General features: G+C 39.6%; 1 protein-coding gene across 35 annotated transcripts in view; it reads right to left on the reverse strand.

Moving 5' to 3' along the window:
* RBFOX2 (RNA binding fox-1 homolog 2) overlaps positions 1–21,574 on the reverse strand; it is a 293,081-nt gene that overhangs the window by 110,464 nt on the left and 161,043 nt on the right. For 4 of the 35 annotated variants that reach the window (XM_060414163.1, XM_060414143.1, XM_060414161.1 and 1 more), the window contains exon 1: positions 1–21,574. This exon is cut by the window's right edge and continues 27,939 nt beyond it. The exons of the other annotated variants lie outside the window; for them this stretch is intronic. In XM_060414163.1, coding sequence (XP_060270146.1) covers positions 1–45 — 45 coding nt within the window. In that variant the 5' untranslated portion in view covers positions 46–21,574. 35 annotated transcript variants of the gene reach the window in all.

The raw sequence follows: 21,574 nt of genomic DNA on the forward strand, positions 1-21,574 counted from the left end.
CTGGACAACAGGATACTGATAATCCATACAATATACACCATACATAGCAAAGGGGGAAAAGATCTTCAGATAAAGACAGTACAGAAAGTATTTAAGCTTCTGCCTTGTTTGGTGTGGGTGTCCTGTCCAAAGGAACCTGGAAACACCAAAAAATCCTTGGCTGACTTCCAGCCTACGCAGATAAGTATGTTGACTCAGATGACGAGGAAAGAGCTTGGCTCAGCCCAGGCTTCCACCCCAATAAGACTCTACACTACACAAAAGAAATGTTCAAGGAAAAGCAGACAGTTCCAAACGGAGTTACTAGCTATAGACTGAAAACTACACTAGAGGTTTGCTGTTACTGTTGATTTTAAACTGACAACTTCTCCAGAAACTCAAGAGGTAGAGAATGACAGCCAAGGACGGATCGTAGGCTCCTTAAAGTGGCACAAAGAACGGTAGGAAGCACAAGGTATCCAGGATCCAAAGTGATATATATATTCCAGGCTTTAAATACGTCAGAGGGAACACTCCCAATCCAGGAGGTGGAAAAGCAAATGGGACTCGTATTATTTCCCTACTTCTTCTGGGGCGGGGACTGCGCACACGCACATGCACGTACACACACATACACACACACACACACACCCTTCTCACTGTCTCCGGCACAGACAGGTGTTAGGATTAACAGTATAAAATCCTTCTGCTGTGGAAAGAAATGGGAAAGAAATGAAGTCACACTGCTAGAGGCAGTGAAAGGAGCTCTTTCATGACACTGTATGTTTTTGTATCATTTAACATCTCCTCTGCTGGGCTCCAGCAGAAGCGCGGACAGCTGGCAGGATCAGCACAAGAAAAGAGGAAGGTGGCCCCGACTCTGAGGCAACATGAGTCCACTGGAGACCTTCAGATATGCCAGAGACTCTCTCAGCTGTTCCAGTCAAACATGGAAGGATTAAGTGCGGCTGCCTGCAGAAAGGTGGGGGTGGAAAGGTCTTTTCAGAAAAGCCAGTTGCTCTTCCCCTTTTAGGAAGCTGCTATACCCACCCTACCATTATATACAAACACACATGTGCACACATATTTCTATAACAGATATTAAAAGCAGTAACAAACACAGACAGGTGTTTGGTCAGTCTGACAATGTAGGGCAGGTTAAAGAGTTGGCTTTCAGAGCTTAAACGGCCCTGTAAAACCAGGGAACTGCTCAGCAATTCTTAGAAAATTGAATGTAGAGTGAGCAGAAAGTAAAGATAAATGCTCAGTAAGAGAGGCACATTTATAACTATCATTGCTAACAAATCCCCTAGTTGGGGTAAACATTCAAAAGTTCAAAATGATAAATAATTCTAAATTAGTTTCGGGGGCTCTGATCTCCCTAGTCTTAGAGAGAGAGTAATACTGTAACATGTTTTACTAAGATTAACCCATGAGGATTATCTGCAACTGTGAGGCGTTTGTAAGAGTTAAGTCTTACCAAGTCCATTCCACCCCCAGTGCAGTTTTTCTCCTTTTATGGTCACTGCAATTTATTTCAGTATTGTTCAGGAGAAACTGCTTTTTAAGAGTCAAAATGGCCTTAGTACGTTTAAGATAGATATCTTGGTTAAGCATTTACATTAATTCGGTTCTTAGAGATCAGGTGGACCACTGCAATGTACTAGATTATCTTTGCACTGCTGGTACTGATTCTATGTGTATTACACATAAGGGACAATAATAAACCAATCCAGTATAATTAAAAAATTTACTGCCCTATTATACACAAGGTATTGTGCTAAGCAATGGAGAAATGAACAGGCACAGTTTTGTTGTCAAGGAATTTGCAGCTTGTGGGAGAATAGACAAGTACACAGGTAAAACCAAAAGGCAAAACAATGCTACAGCTCCAAAATTAAACATGTGAGCAATTTCTCACTCAGATAATGATATTTTTTAAATGCTGCTCTTAATGAACACTTCCACAGTGTCACTTTCTTACCACTAAAACTATGCGACCCTGCTTCAATTCTTAACAGAGATTGTCTGAGCCTGGCCTGTAACAAACATTCTACTTGTCCCAAGAGTCCCTTGGACTGCAAGGGGATCAAACCAGTCAATCCTAAAGGAAATCAAACTTGAATTATTCATTGGAAAGACTGATGCTGTAGTTGAAGCTCCAGTACTTTGGCCACCTGATGCAAAGAGCTGACTCACTGGAAAAGACCCTGATGCTGGGAAAGTTTGAATGCGGGAGGAGAAGGGGACGACAGAGGATGAGATGGCTGGATGGCATCATTGACTCCATGGATATGAGTTTGAGTAAACTCTGGGAGACAGTGAAGGACAGGGAAGCCTGGTGTGCTGCAGTCCACGGGGCTGCAAAGAGTCAGACACAACTTAGCAACTGAACAACAACAAAGAAATAACAAAAGGGATGTTTCTATAACAAAACCTTATACTAAATTTTCCCTGGGGTCTTCCTTGGTGATCCAGTAGCTAAGACTCCATCCTCCAATGCAGGGGGCCTGGGTTTGATCCCTGATCAGGGAACTAGATTCCACATGCCACAACGAATTCGCATGCTGCACCTAAAGATAGATAATCCCAAGTACTGCAACTGAATGACGAAGATTTCATGTGCCGCACCTAAGACTCGGTGCAGCCAAATAAATATATAAAATGTTGTTTAAATAAATACAAATAAATATTACAAATAAAAACTAAAATTCTCCTTCTAATCAAATCAAATAATCCTCCAATCCTTCTTCTTCCTGTCCATTCTGCTGTCCCACCTCCAGCAGTAGAGTGGTACTGGCCACACAAACACAGGTGAACTAGCATCTTAATCACTATTACACCTTCTTGATATGACTGGTATCAAGATTCCCTTGATATAAAGACTGGAAAATGATACTCGTAAACTGGAAGAGGGCATTGTTAACCATGAACTACAACTGACAAACTTAACTTTCATGAGTTAATAACGCAGTTCAGTACCTGATGAATTAATCACAGAAGATGCATTTTTCCCAAACTGTACTATATTTAAGATGACAGACTGTAACTCAAACTCTGGAACAACTAACCTAATTTCAACCTGAAAGTATCCCCAGATATGTTATTGAGGGCCTTATCAATCTCTGTAGCTTTAAGTTCTTCTTGTGGATAGATCTATATGGACATGGTGAAAAGATATGACTGATACATTTTTAAGTGAGAAAAATTATGTTGTTGAATAGTGGTTATAGTACAATTCTGTAGTTCCATATTTGTAAATGCATATATATATATATATATATATATATATCTGTGTGTCTGTGAATAAATTATATATATAATTTACAAGCTTTATGTGTCTCACATATAAGTTATATTTTATATATTTATATACACATATAATTTATTGGTTAACATGCACACCAATATATGTCATACATAGTTCATATTTATATACACACATAGGCATAGGACAAAACCAAAAGCTCTAGGGGGTGGGATAGCGGTTTTCATTTATTACCTTAAAATAAACTTCGAATTTGTTTAAATACATTTAAATGAGCATTTAATGTTCTATAATTCATCTTTTTTTAAGTTTAAGGGAATCAAAGCAGATTTTATTTTGAGTACAAGTACTTTAAAAACTGGGCTTCCCTGGTAGCTCAGCTGAAAAAAATCTACCTGCCAATGCAGGAGATACAGGTTCAATTCCTGGGTTGGGAAAATGCCCTGAAGAAAGGAATGGCAACCCACTGCAGTAATCCTGCCTGAAAAATCCTATGGACAGAAGAGCCTAGCAGGCTACAGTCCATGGGACCACAAAGAGTTGGACATGACTTAAGGACTAAATAACAACAACTTTAAAAATTAGTAATATTCTCAATGTTATCACATTTGCTTTACCTAACATGATGACATAAATATAAGCTCTCATTTAATACTGGAGGATTTAGATGATAAACAATCAGTACCTAGGTATAGTTTAAACAATGAGCCCTTTGGAAAAATGTCAAAATATTTCAATATGTGAATTATAACTCCTTGTACTTTTGCTTGCCCTTTTACTTACCTCTTTCTATAGATTTTTTGAAATTGTAATTTAAGGCCAATAATTTAGTCAAACAAAAATTCTAAAAATTTCTTACAGAAAGAAAGGTGAATCTTTCACCAGGAAGAAAGCATACTACAAAAGATCAAATTACAAATGTTATGGTTAAGAGTCAAGCTTCTCTCTTTTCCAGACATACAGTCTTTCTGTAGACTAACAGAGCCTTAGTTACTAATAGAGATTTGTTGCGTGGGTCAAAGTTGAACATCGTTTCAATATTTTTCTCCCATTTTCAAAGATTTAAAAGATAAACAAAAAATGTGAACATTTTCAGTTTAAATTAGTACTGTGTCCCTCCCTCAGAGGAAACAGTCTAGGTATTTCCTTTAGATTTAAATACTATCGGCAACCCACTCCAGTACTCTTGCCTGGAAAATCCCTGGATGGAGGAGCCTGGTGGGCTATAGTCCATGGGGTCGCTAACAGTCGGATACGACTGAGCATCTTCACTTTCACTTTTCACTTTCATGCACTGGAGAAGGAAATGGCAACCCACTCCAGTGTTCTTGCCTGGAGAATCTCAGGGACGGGGGAGTCTGGTGGGCTGCCATCTATGGGGTCGCACAGAGTCGGACACGACTGAAGCAACTTAGCAGCAGCAGCATGTTTATTAAAAATAAAATTCCAAAAATAAAAAGACTATTCTCCACAATAAGCTCAGTTATTTGCTGACAATCCCAAATTACACCAATAGAAAATATGCAATGCAACATCATGAATGCTTTTTAGTGTTAAAGTTTCTGTGTATGCATCAATTAGAAATATGAATATAGAAAATGGGCTCCATATACTTCTATATATTTCATTAGCAGAGACACGTAGTCTACTAATTTCAACACCTGTTACACCTAGAACGTGTCTGTTAAATAGAATGTTAACGATATAGAGGAACAAGACCTAATGAGGGAGTGCGCTATCTAGAAATGATCTCGAGATTTAGGAAATTTAAATTTAGCTAAAGAAAAGGAGACAATTTGCAGTCCCATGCCAGAAGGAATAGCTGGTAACTGTAGTGTAAACTGTACTATCTACAACCCTAGGGATCTCAAGACTTACTCAATACTGGATAATCAGAAAATATCTGAGAGTCTTTGTATTTCTACTCTCTCATTCTTGTTTTCTTCTCTCCTTTTCTTTCCCTTCTGCCTATGTCATAAACCATAGGTATTCAAAGCATAGGTGTTCAAAGATGTGTTCATTGTTCAGAGATAACTAGCTAGGCCTCTGGGTAGAATGCTTTGGCAAAGACTGTAAAGACCTCTGCCCTAAGGTATAACTGATTTTAGTAGCAAGCTAAGAAGATTCCAAAGATTGCTGTGTAGTGGACTAACACATAAATTCAAAAAGAGATAAAGCTTGAGATAGACAGATGAGGGTGGAGGGGATGGGACAAAGAAAGATACATATGTAGGCAAAATACTATAGTTAGAGATACGTAAGACTTACATAGGGATTAGTGTGGCCAGTCTATTGGACTGTGGGTAAATAGTGGCAAGCAAGAGGAGTAGGCCAGGGTCACTGTGGAGGGCTTAGGCTATCAAGCTATGTATTTCAGACTTTTAAAGACTGAGAGGGAACGAATATTACAAAAGTAACTTTTTGTGAAAATGGCCTTTGGTGGCTGCAGGAAGAATGGAAAGGGGAACACAGCAGTAGACAGATTTATTAATGTAAAACCCACATGTTACCAGAAGGAATAAAGAAGGAACAGATGTAGGAGACATTACAGGAACTGGAGACTGTTCACACATAGTTGGATGGCATCACCGACTCAATGGACATGAGTTTGAGCACACTCCAGGAGATGGTGAAGGATAGGGAAGCCTGGCATGCTACAGTCTATGGGGTTGCAAAGAGTCAGACACCACTGAGCACCTGAACAACAACAAAACACATAGGGTCTAAGAGAGCAGGTAATTAAATATAACACTAAGGTTCTAAGTCTAGTTGGCCAGATAGGGATAACAGTGCTAAAACAGGGAAGTCAGAAGCATGAACTGGTTTGAAATTGTGAAAGGACATCCAATAGAAAATGTCTAACTGGAGAATCACCACTCACAGAGGAGTCTGGTGGGCAGAGGAGCCCATGGGGTCGCAAAGAGTCTGACACGACTTAGTGACTAAGCACAGCACAGCACAAGTACTCAGAATTATAGGTGGCAGCCCCAGAGAGAGGTCAGGGTTAGAAATGAAGATCCAAGAGGAGCACGGGAGGAACAGTTAAGGTCATAATGAGTTAGTCCACAGCATGTTCTGAACATCAAACATAAGCTTCAAAAAGGGAGGGGGGGAAGGGGAGGGAAGGAGGGACAGAGGAAAAGAAGAGGGAAAAAGACAGCAGTTGATACAAGGCAAAGGTCTGAAAATAGAATCTTAAGGAATACACACTTCTAGAAGGCAGAAATAGCAACAAAGGATTAAAAGATTAAGCAGGATTCTGTACTATTCACAAAAGCCAGGACACAGAGGACATGTGTGACTTTTCTTCTATCCTGTGTCTCTTACAGTAGGGATAGCATTTAATAAATTGATACCCAGATAAGAGTAGTTAACAATGTCAAGCAGATATAGAAAGGTTAGAGAATGTAGAAAAGATGATTGAATTGAGCAAATAGGAGAGCAAGAGAAGTTTTGAGAGAGCTATTTCAGTAATATCAGTAAAAAGATGGCAGCAAAGTTGATAAACACATGATCAGAATGAAAAACAGACATGATGCCTACTTTAACAAAACCTTCTACCTTGGGCTGCTTCTTTGTCTTCCAAGTGGCAAGTAAATGCCAAAATTATCGATACATTCAACTCTCCACTGTTGTCTCCATCAAGGCAGACTTTTATCTTCTTTTGTTTGATTATATTGTTCCTTTACAAAATATTCACATCTGAAAGTGACTCCTTCAAGGCCTACCTTAAATGCTATCTGTCCCATGAAGCTCCTCCTGATTACTTCCAGCTAGAAATAATTTTTCTTTTGTCTGAACTTCAAGATGGTTTATCTGTAGCCGACTTAATAGCACTTAGCACTTTCTATACATTTTAAGGCATACTTTATTAACTGGATGATTTCTTTAAGAATGGGACATGTCTATTCATCTTGGTATTTCTCTCAAAGGATGAAGCCAGTACCTTTTACACAGATACAGCCATCAGTATATGAAAAGGGAGGGTCTACATTTTATTACTTGAGAATACAAACCAGAGGTAAATGAATTAAACACCAGGCACAGACCATCTCTTATCTGTTCAGTCAACCTTCATTTATTCAAGCAAGATGTCCCCAGCAGTGAAGTCCTAGGAATACAGAAAGCTCTCAAAGAGCTGACAGTAGCGGAGAGAAAGTAGAAAATAATAAGTATCAAAGTACCACGTGATTAATGCCATCAGAACAAGGCTCGGGAGAAAAATTAAGAGGCAACTGCTGCTGCAGTCACCACTGCCATCATCTAATTTCCCAGGGTGGAGTCACCCAGGAATAGCTCACAAGCACTTAACGCTGGAAAAGATTTGTGGAAAGCTAGTAAGAGTCTTCCAGATGGATTGGAGTCAATGGCGGGGAGCTTGGAGGCAGCAGGACAGCATTCCAAATCCACAAACCAGCATAGCATAAGCAAAGTCATACTTTAGGCACTTACAGCAAGGCAGGCAGGTAAACATATGCAGAGTCAAACGCCTATTCAAAAATATTCATATGAGTTCCACTCGTTCTCAGGTCCTGTAAGAATCACTGAATCTTCTATACCAGTGGAAATGTTTTGAATTATATCTGCCAGAGAGGAGCAAATCAAAAGGAAGTGCAGAAACACTCCTTTGTGTGACACATGGTCCAGAAGGAAGGATGGGTAATAACAGGGGGTGCCATGCTATGGCTGAGACACATTCTTCTGTTGATGCTTGGAGTGACAGACATGGCATACAGTCTGCGAGGCCAGGAATTAGTACCGCTTTTAGAAGTGTCTTTCAACTGCTCTTTCATTCTAAATCAGCATTATTCAGAGGTAAAAAGTATCCATAAATCATGGGACAATAGACATTCACTTTAAATCCATAAAGACAAATAGTACATAAAAGATCAGGGTAAAAAGTTATTACCTTTAAGACAGAAAATAATTATAAATATTCTCATATTGTTGGGGAAATAAGTGTACAAATGATTCTACATAATTATCTTATACAGTAGAGACTTTTACTTTCCACAGAAACGTTCATCTCAACTGACTGATAATATCTCTGTGGGAGATTACAAAAATGGTCACAACATTTCACAGCCCCCCGTTTAAGAGACGCAATTTTCCCTCCAGCCCTGGAGTTTGGTCTCAGCTTCGCGACTCGCACTGGCCATTGGGACATCAGCAAACGTGACACAAGCAGACAGCTGGCAGGTGCTTGTCCCAGGGGCTGGCCCTCTCCTCCTCTCTGGAACCCTGAGCTGACATGGGAAGAACTGGGAAGAACGAGAAGCCAAGTAGAAGAGGGCCGAGCTGTTCCAGCTGAGCCTCCCAACCCACTAGCTCACCAACTGCCAGACATGTAAGTGTGGTCACCCTAGAGCACCTGCGCCCAGCCGCCCCAGACGAGAAGAGCCACCCAAATTCCTGAGCCACAGAATTGTGTGCAAATAAATGATCAATGTGGTTTTAAGCTATTAAGTTTGGGGGAGGTCTGTTATGCCACAAAACCTAACAGACACAATCTCACTGCCTAACATTAAAAGGGATATCTCAATATTGGCACTAATACGACATCATCTTAATTACTGTCACTTGAAATCAGGCTGTGTTAGTCGTCCAACTTTGTTTTTCTTTTTCAAAGTTGTTTTGGCTCTTCTAGGTCCTTGGCATTTCCACATGAATTTTAGAATCAGCTTACTAATTGTTGAAAGAATCTGGCTTGGATTCTGATTTGCATTACACTGAATCTACAGATCAGTTTGGGGAGAATTATTATCTTAAGACTAGGTCTTCTAGGCCATGAACACAGTATATTTCTCTACTTCATTCTACTATTCAAAAATAGGTTTTAAAATATTATGATTACCTTTTTTTTCCCCTAGTATGTGCTAAAAGCAAATGCTATGTCTGAGGTACAGCACATCTTATTACCACTTTCCTGAAGTCTGCTAAATCCCATAATACTCACATTCCTATAAGACAGTGTGGTATTGGTGTCAAGATAGAAAAATAGATCAATGGAACAGAAGAACCAAAAATAGACCCACAGGTGCAAAGGCAACTCAGTGGAGAAAGAACAGTCTTTTCAGCAAGTGGTACCAGAACAACTGGATATCCACATAAGATAAAAATGAACCTAGATCCATACTTTACGCCATGTACAAAATTTAACTCAAAACGAACCACAGACCTGAAACGTAAAACACAAAACTATAGCGCTTCAAATAGAAAACTTCTGTGACCTTTGATTAAGCAAAGATTTCTAAGATGTGATGCCAAAAGCACAATTCACAAAAGAGCAAGTCTGCTTTTCAAAAGACACTGCGAGGACAACAAAAAGACAAGTCATAACTGAGAGAAAATATCTGCAAAGCATGTATGATAAATGACACCCAGAATATATAAAACATCACCAAGCTCAACCATAAGAAAACATGCAACCTATTTTTTTTAATGGGCAAAGATTTGGATACCTGACCAAAGACAAGTCAGGGATGCTCAAGACACTCCTGAAAAGGTGCTCAATATCACTATCTATTAGGAAATGAAAACCACAACAATACTACTACCTTCCTATTACACTAAAATTAAAAAAGACTGACAACACCAAGTGTTGACAAGTCTACGGAGGAACAAAGTCTCAAATACTGCTGGCAGGAATGTCAAACGGTACAACCAATGTGAAAATAGTTTAAAAATTTCTCAAAAAGCTAATTATACCCCTATCATATGCTCCATGCATTTCACTTCTAAGTATTTACTCAAGAAATATGAAGACATATATCCATATAAAGATTCGGCAATGAGCACTCCGAATGGCTTCATGTGTCATACTGCGAAACTGAAGATGAGCGCAAACGCCCATGAACAGATAAGTGATGAGCAAACGGTGGCACATCCGCATGGACTACTACTCGGCTATAAAAATAAATGAACCATTGGTAAATGAAATAATATGGATGAACTTCAAAATAACTATACTGGGTGAAAGATGCTAGGCAAAAAATATTTATTGTATTATTCCATTTTTATAAAATACTAGAAAATAAAAACTAAGCCGCAGTGTCAGAGAGCATATCAGAGGTTGCTTGGAAATTGCTTGGAAATGGGTGGGGATAAGAAAGACTACCAAGGGGCACAAGGAATCTTTTGGAGATGATTAGTATATTTATTGTCTTGGTTGTGGTGATTTCATAGGCATAGACATATGTCAAAACTTAAAATAAGCTTTACACATTTGCAGTTTATTACATATTAATTATACTTCAATAGAGCTGTTTAAAAATTAAAATAAATGAACTGCTGTCTTATTTACTGCAATGAATTTGCAGAGGGCCAGTTATTTCCTTTTGGGGGAGATATGTAGACTGGTAAGGGTCTGAAGGGGAAGTATGCCCTAAAATATTACAGAAAAAGTCTTATCAAAAGGAAGATTATGTGTATGGTGGTAAATTAGGTATAAGATATAAGCAGAAGCAAAAGGGCAGGTTCTTCTGAAAATCACCTTGGATTAATCTAGGTGGGACCCCTACTACATGTCCCCTTAGCACTTGTATATGTCCTTTCCAACTTGTCATACATATAATTTCTGCCTCTCCCACTCCAGGAGAGCAGGCACTATAGAATCTATCTTATTCCTTAAAATATCCCTAATGCCCATGAGAGGGTCTACTGGGTTACATAAGCAACACACTGGGTAGTCAGGAGTCCAGGGTTCTGAAGCCAAACCCCTGGGATTCAAATTGCAGTTCCATCACTCCTAGCTGTGTAACTGGGCCAGAAGATAAAGAATTCACCTTCAGTGTGAGAGACCTGGGTTCTATCCCTGGGTCAGGAAGATCCCCTGGAGAAGGGAATGGCAACCCATTCCAGTATTCTTGCCTAGAGAATCCCATGGACAGAGAAGCCTGGGGAGCTACTGTCCATGGTGTTGCAAAAGTCGGGCATGACTTATGACTAACACTTACACTTCTAGCTGCGTAACTTTGGAAAAATTATTTAACATCTCTGCCTCAGGTCCTTCATGTGGAAAAAGAAAATAACAAAAATTCCTACTTCAGAGGATGGATGCGATTATTACGTCAGGTAACGTATGAACGCACCTGCTGCTGCTGCTAAGTCGTGTCAGTCGTGTCCGACTCTGCAACCCCACAGACGGCAGCCCACCAGGCTCCTCCGCCCATGGGATTTTCCAGGCAAGAGTACTGGAGTGGGGTGCCACTGCCTTCTCCATGAATGCACCTAGCGTATAGCAAATAGTTACTGTTATTGTGGTTGTTGCTGTCATCGTTTCCAATAATTTAAGAAGGGCATTTAAAAGAGATTCAGAATTACCTGATTTATGAAGTCAGATGGATATCTGAGGAAAAGCAGCCTCAACAGGAAGCACAAAGTATGTAAAAGCCAGATGCTTGTGTCAAAAAGTGGAACGGGTGCTCCTTGGCACAGGCAGGAAGGGCAGCACATTTCTTTTGAATGAATTTCTCAAAGTGAGAAGACCATGCTTGACCAAGAAGGCAATATTAGTAAGTAAAGCAGCAGAGACAGTACACAGTGATTTTTATCTCAAAGCAAATCTCCTCAAGTGGAAAACAGGTAACAAATTCTCTGACCAGTAGTACCAAAACAATAAGAAACTGTACTCTTGTGCTCAAAACAAAAAGCTAACCAAAAGGCAAGGCCATGATGTCTTGAACATGTAATTGGCTCTCTTCTCGGATTGTGTTCATCTTGCCTGCGCCTTCTAGATGAACTGTCAGGCATCACTTGGCGCTTGTCCCCACTGAGGATGGGAGCAGGGCTCTGACAGCAGCGATGCAGCACTGTGGGAATCCCTGGGTTGGCACCAGCCCCTTGCTTGATGCAGACCTATAATCTCTTCTGACTTTGATTTAATACAGCAATTACTGGTAATGTGTTTTGAAGGAGATAAATGCCCAGTGTAGCCGCCTGTCGCTTACTCTGCTTATGATGCAAGAACATTCTTTAATTAAAATTCTCTTTATGATAAAAGAGCTGCTTCATTGAATGTTTCTGTACAGCCCTGATATGGAGCTTCCCTCAAAGCGGATTAGAAATCTGGTTGCCCCTGCTCACTTCCGGCAAAGCATCTAGATACACAATCACTCCATCACCTAAAGTGAGTTCCTTAACCGCCCCCCCACCCAATTCTCCCATTTTTATAATTAGATCCTAGTAAAGAACCCATCTGCCATTAAAGATCTAAATGTAAGACCAGAAACTATAACACTCTAGAGGAAACATAGGCAAAATCACAGCAAGATCCTCTATGATCCCCTTTCCAGCGTAATGGAAATAAAAGCAAAAATAAACAAATGGGACCTAATTAAACTTAAAAGCTTTTGTACAACAAAGGAAACTATTAGCAAGGTGAAAAGAGAGCCTTAAGAATGGGAGAAAATAACAGCAAACGAAGCAACTGACAAAGAATTATTTAAAAAATATACAAGCAGCTCATGCAGCTCAATTCCAGAAAAATAAACGACCCAATCAAAAAACAGGCCAAAGAACTGAACAGACATTTCTCTAAAAAAGACTATAGATGGCCAGCAAACACATGAAAAGATGCTCAACATCATTCATTATCAGAGAAATGCAAATCAAAACCACAGTGAGGTACCATCTCACACCAGTCAGAATGGCTGCTATCAAAAAGTCTACAAGCAATAAATGCTGGAGAGGGCGCAGAGAACAGGGAACCCTTTTACACTGTTGCTGGGAATGCAAACTAGTGCAGCCATTATGGAGAATAGTGTGGAGATTCCTTAAAAAACTAGAAACAGAACTGCCTTATGACCCAGCAATTCTACTGCTGGGCATACACACCGAGGAAACCAGAATGGAAAGAGACACGTGTACCCCAGTGTTCATCGCAGCACTGTTTATAATAGCCAGGACACGGAAGCAACCTAGGTGTCCATCGGCAGACGAATGAATAAGAAAGTTGCGGTACATATACACAATGGAATATTACTCAGCTATTAAAAAAATGCATTTGAGTCAGTTCTAATGAGGTGGATGAAACTGAAGCCTATTATACAGAGTGAAGTAAGTCAGGAAGAAAAACACCAATACAGCATATTAATGCATATATATGGAATTTAGAAAGATGGTAACGACAACCCTATATGCAAGACAGCAAAAGAGATGCAGATGTAAAGAACACACTTTTGGACTCTGTGGGAGAAGGCAAGGGTGGGATGATTTGAGAGAATAGCATTGAAACGTGTATATTACCACATGTGAAATAGATGACCAATCCAAGTTCAATGAATGAAACGGGGCACTCAAAGCCGGTGCACTGGGACAACCCTGAGGGATGGGACGAGGAGGGAGGTGGGGGGGCGGTTTCAGGATAGGGGGACACATGTACACCCATGGCTGATTCATGTCAACATATGGCAAAAACCACCACAACATTGTAATTAGCCTCCAATTAAAATAAATTAATTAATTTTAAAAAATCTGCTTGCCAGTGCAGGAGATGCAGGTTTGATCCCTGGGTCAGGAAGATCCCCTGGAGAAGCACATGGCAACCCATTCCAATTTTCCAGTATTCTTGCCCGGGAAATCCCATAGACAGGGATACAGTCCACGGGGTTGCAGAGAGTTGGACACAACTGAGTGGCTGAACACATTACTTCTCACAATCACAATGTCAGTATTACACTATTTCCAGTAAGACTCATTTCTCGTTTTTGCAAAGAAGATCCTTTAATTTTCTTCTTAATAAGTATGCAAAGTAAACATTTATAAACATACATGCGTAAAAAGATTTTGGACCCATTTCACTGAAAAATAAAATACAGCTGAATATACCAACATATATACCAATAAACCAATATATTCTAAAGTTTGGTTTTAATTCGTAAAGCAATGGTTTGTTATACTTTTTATATATAGGAATCCTTGCATAACTGTCATAAGTGAAATAAGTAGAGAAAGATTAATAGTCTATCACAGTTGTCTTTGCCCAGAACATAAAACCATCATGTTCTAGGAGTTTAAGGAATCGACATCAGGTATTCCAACTGTTAGTTAGACAACAATAGCAACAACTACCCAACAGCTAGAGGGAGAACAGTATCTACATGGGGCCTCCAGAAGGATCATCTGGTACAGGTTTACTAGCTCCTGAACCAATAAGTATAACTTTTGACCCAGTTACAAGACTTTCCACTGCTAAAAGTAGAGATCAGAAGAGGAGGAAAAAAAAAAAAAAAAGAATTTACAGTTAGCTAGGATCTGTTATTTTGATTGCCTTGGAGAAGATGGTCATTGACAATTATTCCTTTAAAATAAGGAGAGAAAGAAACAGAGAATACAGGTCTAATCAGTTCTCTTCTACAAAGTGGAAGCAAGGAGATCCAAGACCAAACACGCGCTTTCTTTTCCCATGACACAAGGTACAATTTCAAGGTGAAGGTCAAAACCTGAGAACTATTTTCTGTTCTATTACAAGGGAGTGGTGTCTCAATTACAATCAATCCAATGAATGTATTCTGACTAAGAGCTTCTAAATTCAAATAATATCTTCTTTCAGAAGAGTGCCATACGCCTCCCTCAGGAAATACAAGAAGACAACTAGATTCCCCTCTCAGGAGGCCATGCCAAGACCCACTTTCATCTTATGTGTACGAACACAGAACTGATGTCATCCTTGCAATAATACTAATGCTACTTCAGAGAAGTATGTGTGTCTCTCTAGTTCTGCATGAGAAAAGTGATGTTTTTGAGAAAGAAGGGGCTGGTGGAGAGAGATATCTTGGAGAAACAACTATATGAATATATACACTATATTTACCCAAGCCCTTGGGAAAATGGCCTGGCATAATTAACAAGATTAAAGAGGGATTTAGGATAAATAAGATGAAAGTTAGTCTGATCCTTACAGGATTAAACTCAAAATCCTAATTCGAATCCAACCGAATTTTAAGATCAACACCATATAACAGGATTAAACCAATAGCTGCTTTTGTTTTTGTACTGGAAACAATCACAGTTGGCAAATCCAGGCCTAGAGCAGCACCTCAGCAGTCAGACAGCTGGGAGTTCAGGTCTAAAAATAGCGGCCTCTACTCTAACTGGGCTTGCTGAGTGTCTGTCTCCGCAGGTCCACAAGTCCTTCTGTGTAAAATAAAGTCCAAAGACTTGGAAAACTTTCCTTCTTTCTGCTCCCTCTCCCTACCTTTTTTTTTGTGTGTGGTGGTGGAAGAGAGAGATCCATTAGGTGATGAAATGGGACCCAACACTGTAACCCGAGTGAATATTAAAAATAATTTAGCTGAAAATATATGAACGAGTGTGATGACTAGCTAGCATCCCAACTAAGGGTGTGACCCTAACAGAGAGTACATGTACTGCTTTTCCTTTCTAAAAATCTAAGATTCCAAATTATAGTAGATATCTGACTCCAAAGGTCTCAGATAAGGACTGTGGGAACTGGAATTACTTTCTAAAGTGTAGTTCTTTAACTTTAAAAAGGTGGCCATGACATGAACAATGGCACATCCAGGGAAACAAAACTGCTGACACACTAAGCAACGAGATGTCAAACAACGGCTGTCAAACTGTAGCCAGTGCGTCTAAGACAGACACGCGCTGGGGACGAATGAGAAGACACACAGACCTGGTGGAACCAAACATGTTGCAGACTGACGATTACATTTTAAAAGTGGCCAGAAAAGCAGTGTATTTTGAGGAAATTTTCTCAAAAGTCTAGTTCAGGGGTAAGTTTTTAAAACTTGCCATAAATCAAAAGAAACAAACAAAAAAATTTGGGGGTGGGGGGGTGGGAGGTGGGTCGTATACCAGAAAAGATCCATGAAGCCTCCATTCACTGGCATTATTAGATAATTATCTATTTGCAGAAAATCTCTGGAGTCCTATGATTTGTAGAATTTTAATTCATAGGAAAAGAAAAAATGTAACACAGAAAGACAATTTGGAAGATAGCACATGGACCATTTATTTCTCTTGAAACATTTATATTGAGATATATGTTTCTCTTTGACAGGAATACTATCAGTTAACATAAAACAAAAGGAGTGACATCTGCTTCCCAGAAGGAGTACATACACTTATCCCTATTCTTTCCACTAGATACAATTTAAGACCCTACACATTCTATATATTAAACAAACATAAGACACCTCTTAGAGGTGGAGAGAAGACAGCAAACTGGACTGGGACCTCAGAACACAGTGGTGAGTTCCCTGGGTTTCCCATATGCCTTCTAGAACCCAAACTTGTAGCTAAACAACCTGGAAATGCCAATGGTTCAGACAAAAGAGGTCCTAAATGAAAGCTTGCTCTCTGTAAGCAAAGAACACAGAAACGGCCACCCTAGCAAGATGGAAAATTTAAGACTGCTCAAGTCTAGCCATATCCCCATCTCACTCCCACACACAGCAGAAAAGGCCAAGTGGAGAGCTGAGACTTCCACCCTTGCTAGGCTATAACCAGGCTTCCCAACAGCTCTGCCCAAGTAATATTCTAGTGTCGAGAAAACAGAAAGAGCCCTCAAAACTCAACAGTGAAGAAACAATCTGATAAGAATGCAGGCAAAAATCACTTACACCACAAAATGATTACGCCTAACATTTATAATTATTCTATCATATGTTCCTTCCTATGGAGTTACCAAAACATTATGGGCTTTACAAGGTATTCTTTGTGCTCACTAGAGGCATAGTTGCTCTTATCAGAAGACAAAAGCAGTATGCGGACCTTGTCTCATAAGAGTCATGTTTCTTAAACATACTAACTAAAGGTTTTGCTTTGGAAAGCACTATCAGAATTTAAGTACAGGCAACTGTACTCAGTAGCTTATGAAAAGGGCAAAGAATTAAGAAGAAAAAAATGTATTTCTTTTACAGAATATATATATTAATATATGTTAGTTTCAGGTATACATATATACAGTATATATAACATTGCAAATCAACTATGTTTCAATTTTTAAAAAATTTTCAAGAAGAACTTAAGAGATGTTTCCTTGGTTAACATGTTTGATAAGCTTTTTTCCATTACACTCCTTGAAAATTATTTTATGCAGAAAAGTAATAAGGATTCACATGTTCCATTTGATTGTCAGTTTCCAAGCCAAAATTTTGTGTTCTTTATTATCTTTTTTTTGTTTTGTTTTGTTTTTTCTTTTTTTGTTGTTTTTATTTTTATTTTTTAGTTTTTTTTTTCTTGTGTTCTTTATTATCTCTAGATTAAGTTCCCTTCAGTGACCTTAGCTAAAACGAAACATAAATATAAGAAAACACACTTTTAGATATGATTATTTTACCAATGTAATATCCAACACTGTATATCACATCACTTTTTTAAAAAACTTTTTTATATTACTTATATAAACCATTAAAACTGAAAGGAAGAAAGGAAGAATTAAAACAGAAGATCTGGTTCAAATCAATAAGGGAACAATATGTAGAATCTTTTCTAGAGAAGTCTTGTAGGTAGCATTACGGTACTCATTACTTCCCACTTAAGACAACTAGAGGAAAGGATCCATCACAGAGACTCTGAAATCACATCTAAAACCAAAATACCATGCATAAGATTCCCCCAAATATCAAAAACTATGATATTATTCACCACCAAATCAAAAGGATCCAGGAAAATCAACCCTTAAGTTCTAAAATATTTGTGAGGGCAGGAAGGAATAACTGTTTTACTTACTGTCTCCTTCCTTTTATTCTAGCCAGACTGTCTCACTCCAGACTGTGCCAAGCTTTAGGCTAATTAAGTCTAGGAACTCATCCCTACTTTTACCAAAAGCATATAAAAGTAGTTCTCTGATGAAGCACTGGTTTGATTGATTCAGCATCAAGTCAAAGATGCTGTATATTCCTAGAACTGACAGCAGTGCTTGGCCCACAGCAGGTTTGCACAATGTATTTGCTGAATAAAAGACAAATTAAAAAAAGGAATAAATGGTGTACAAAACCTATTTACTAAAGAGGCCCTGAATCCCTAGTGCTCAGGTACCTTACTCAAGAATGGAATCTCTTAACAGTCTGCCTGGGCTATTTGCCTCAGCATGAAAATGCACCTGCCTCGGCTAGTACCCTTGGGTTCCAGACTTTGGCACATGAAAGGTCAATATCACCTGACCTTTCAGTTCTTAGCCCCAGTGAGTAAGCCCACCACAGCTTCAGTTTTCTTACATATACAGGAAAGGAAAGTGAAGTCGCTCAGTAGTATCCAACTCTTTGCGACCCCATGGACTGCAGCATACCAGGCTCCTCCGTCCATGGGATTTCCCAGGCAAGAGTCCTGGAGTGGGTTGCCATTTCCTTCTCCAGAGGATCTTCCCAAACCAGGGATTGAACCCGGGTCTCCCACATTGCAGGCAGACACTTTACCAGGGAAGCCTTTTTACATATACAGGACCTCACTCTAAATCTATGACCTGATCCAGCCTGCTATCTTCACCTTAACTACAAGCTGCCATGCACAGAAACCTTCAATTTTGTATTAGCCTCTGAGATCATGATTCCCTGGCTTGTAGTTCTATGATACCTATGGTTTTAACATGGAAGTTACATGACTCGGAGCAACTCTGTATGTGCTGCTTTCCAGTATCCTACAATTTAGTTTGCTAGCATTATCTACAACCCACTCCAGTGTTCTTGCCTGGAGAATCCCAGGGACGGGGGAGCCTGGTGGGCTGCCATCTATGGCGTCGCAGAGTTGGACACGACTGAAGCGACACAGCAGCAGCAGCAGCATTATCTACGACGCATGTTTTTATACAACAGGATAAATGACTTACTCAGAGTTGTAGTGAATGACAAAGCCTGGATTGCAGCTGATTTTCTAGGATCTTATGTCCAGCCCATTAAATAATATATATATACACCCCCTACTGCAGCTGTATCAATTACCTTCTTTTTTAAATTTTAAGTACTAAATAAGGAGACATGCAAAGAAAGCAAATTCTTTAAAATCTAGATTCTATTACTGCCTGGCACAAGAGTTCGAGTCTAATGCACACATACACTTTTTACGTTGAATTTAATCCATTCTTCATCCACATGCCAGCAGTATTAATCATCTTACAGCATTCAAATACTTCCTATGGCACCAAGTTCATTATATTTTGGCTAAGTCTGGGCAGCAGCAGCTAACAGAAAAGTTAATATGTTCTTAGTATGGTTGGGCTTCATAAGACCCGTTTTTCCTCTGAAAACTGTGTACAAAATGTTGTAAAAATGGACATTGTTCTGGGGACCTGGTCCAGAGCTCTCATTTGATTCTCAAGAGGTTCAAGATCCAAAATAAAGATTAAGAACCCAAAGGCCAAAAAACTAACAGGGTTGTGATAATTCCTTCTTTAAGAAGCTGTTCCATTCAAACATTCTTATTTTTCCTTGGTGAACAATTAATATTCTAATTTATGTATTTTCCCTAAGTTCTCTTCCTAATCCTAACTCTGATGTTTCCTTTTGATTAAAGGTCCTTTACTTTCATTTATAACCCTCATCACCTTTCACAAAACCCCCAAGCTCTTTCTCTCTGAAGAGTTAGAACAGAGACCCAAATCCTAGGCCCACTGTAATTTTTTCAAGTCGGGGACCAACTGACAAGAAACATTCCGGCTCCAACATTCCAACTGTCTTACTAAGGGGCTAAAATAGTAAGAGAGACCTTTGTTGTGTGTGTGTATGTGTTTTGCTTTTTTTAAACAGTTGTTTAAGCCAATCTGGCTACAAATCCTCAAGGGAAAATATGGGGTCAAGAATCTATTGCCCCTTTCTTGTTGGGCCCGAATTTTCCTCAAGCCATCCCACATCGTCTAAGTTGAACAGGCTCTAATGAAATACTTTACTGCAAGCATGGAAAATACTGCAAGTGGAAATTCTTCCAGCCACTCTGAGAAAATCAGAGACTCCAAACAAGTGTTTCTTACTCATTTTAAAAACACTTGTACTACACTATTTACTGACTTTCATCTTCTGAATCCTTCTTCATCAGCCCAGCCTAACTTGCATAAAATGTTCACTATGACTTGGAGGTCTGACTATTCTTTTTTGAACTGTACAGTCTCACCCCCCAGCTCTGAGATTCTGGTTTATATCTCCTTCTCATTTCTAACTGAGATCATGGCCCTAAACACACTTCTGGACTTTTGTGACAAGCTTCTTTCCAGTGGTTCAAAACAGTAACCTATATGCAAAAGGAGGACACCAGAAAAGGCTTTTTAACAACTTCTGTGCCCTACAAGAATTAGTAAAGTTGAATTTAAAAAAAAAATACAAAAAAAAGCCCACCACCACAGAACTTTCTGGTTAACTGAGAACTGTTGTACATGAGAATTAATAACACAGAACTAAACTGAAGATATCTGGATCACATTATAAATACCAACTATTCTACAGAGAATACGCTGACAGTGCAGGAGACTCGGCTGGATTTACACAGAGCATATGCCTTTCTGGATAAATGGTGAATAAGAGCAGGTCTCAATTTCCTCTCAGAATGGTAAGATGGGTTATGTTTTTAGGCACTGACTTCCAGATATTTGAACTGTCAGGATTTGTTTGCAGGCAACAAGAGTTTAATGTTCCACACAAAATGTGAAAATTAAGGAAAAGCACTCCCTGGGGTTCTCCGCACATTCCGGATCGCCTTTATTATCTTTACACTCAATCTCACCCACATCTGCGTCTCCCGTCCCCCCCCCGGCCCTACCCCCTGCTTCTTTGGCTTCCATTAGCTCCAGAGCTCTGATGGGTGATTTTAATGGTTCACTCTTTGTGCTCCTCCTCCCTCGTGCCACTTGGCTCCCCATTGGCAGCATCCTAAGGGAGCTGGTATGTTGCTCCCTCCCTTGAAAGCTACTCTAAAAGGTCACTATTTTCAGTAAGGTGAAGGGGAGGTAAGATGAAGGGAAACTGAACTTTGGCGATGCATAAACATGTTTCAAGACCCACACTCTGAAATACAGCTGGGTTTCCCTAAGTAATGTGTGTCGTGTGGGTGGAAGAGAGGGGGACAGAAGAGGTGTGGAGGTAAGAGAAAGGAAGACAGAACAGGAGGAAGCAGGGAAGGCCCAGTGCAGAGGGAATGGAGTCCTGAACAACAGTGAAGAGAGATTCAGGGTGAGGGTAACATCAGTAGGCAGCATGAACATATAGGGACATGGTGAGCGAGTCTGAGGAGCAAGGAATTATTACGTGGAAATAAATAATGCAGTATAAATGGGGAAAGACGCATCTTATAGAAAGAGGCCAAGATCCAAACGATTCAGGCTTCCAGTCATTATCAAATTAGCCTAATCTGAGCTGTCCTCATTTAACGGGTGCA

This window comes from Ovis aries, chromosome 3 (genome assembly GCF_016772045.2).
Source record: "Ovis aries strain OAR_USU_Benz2616 breed Rambouillet chromosome 3, ARS-UI_Ramb_v3.0, whole genome shotgun sequence".
NCBI classification, from domain to species: domain Eukaryota; kingdom Metazoa; phylum Chordata; class Mammalia; order Artiodactyla; family Bovidae; genus Ovis; species Ovis aries.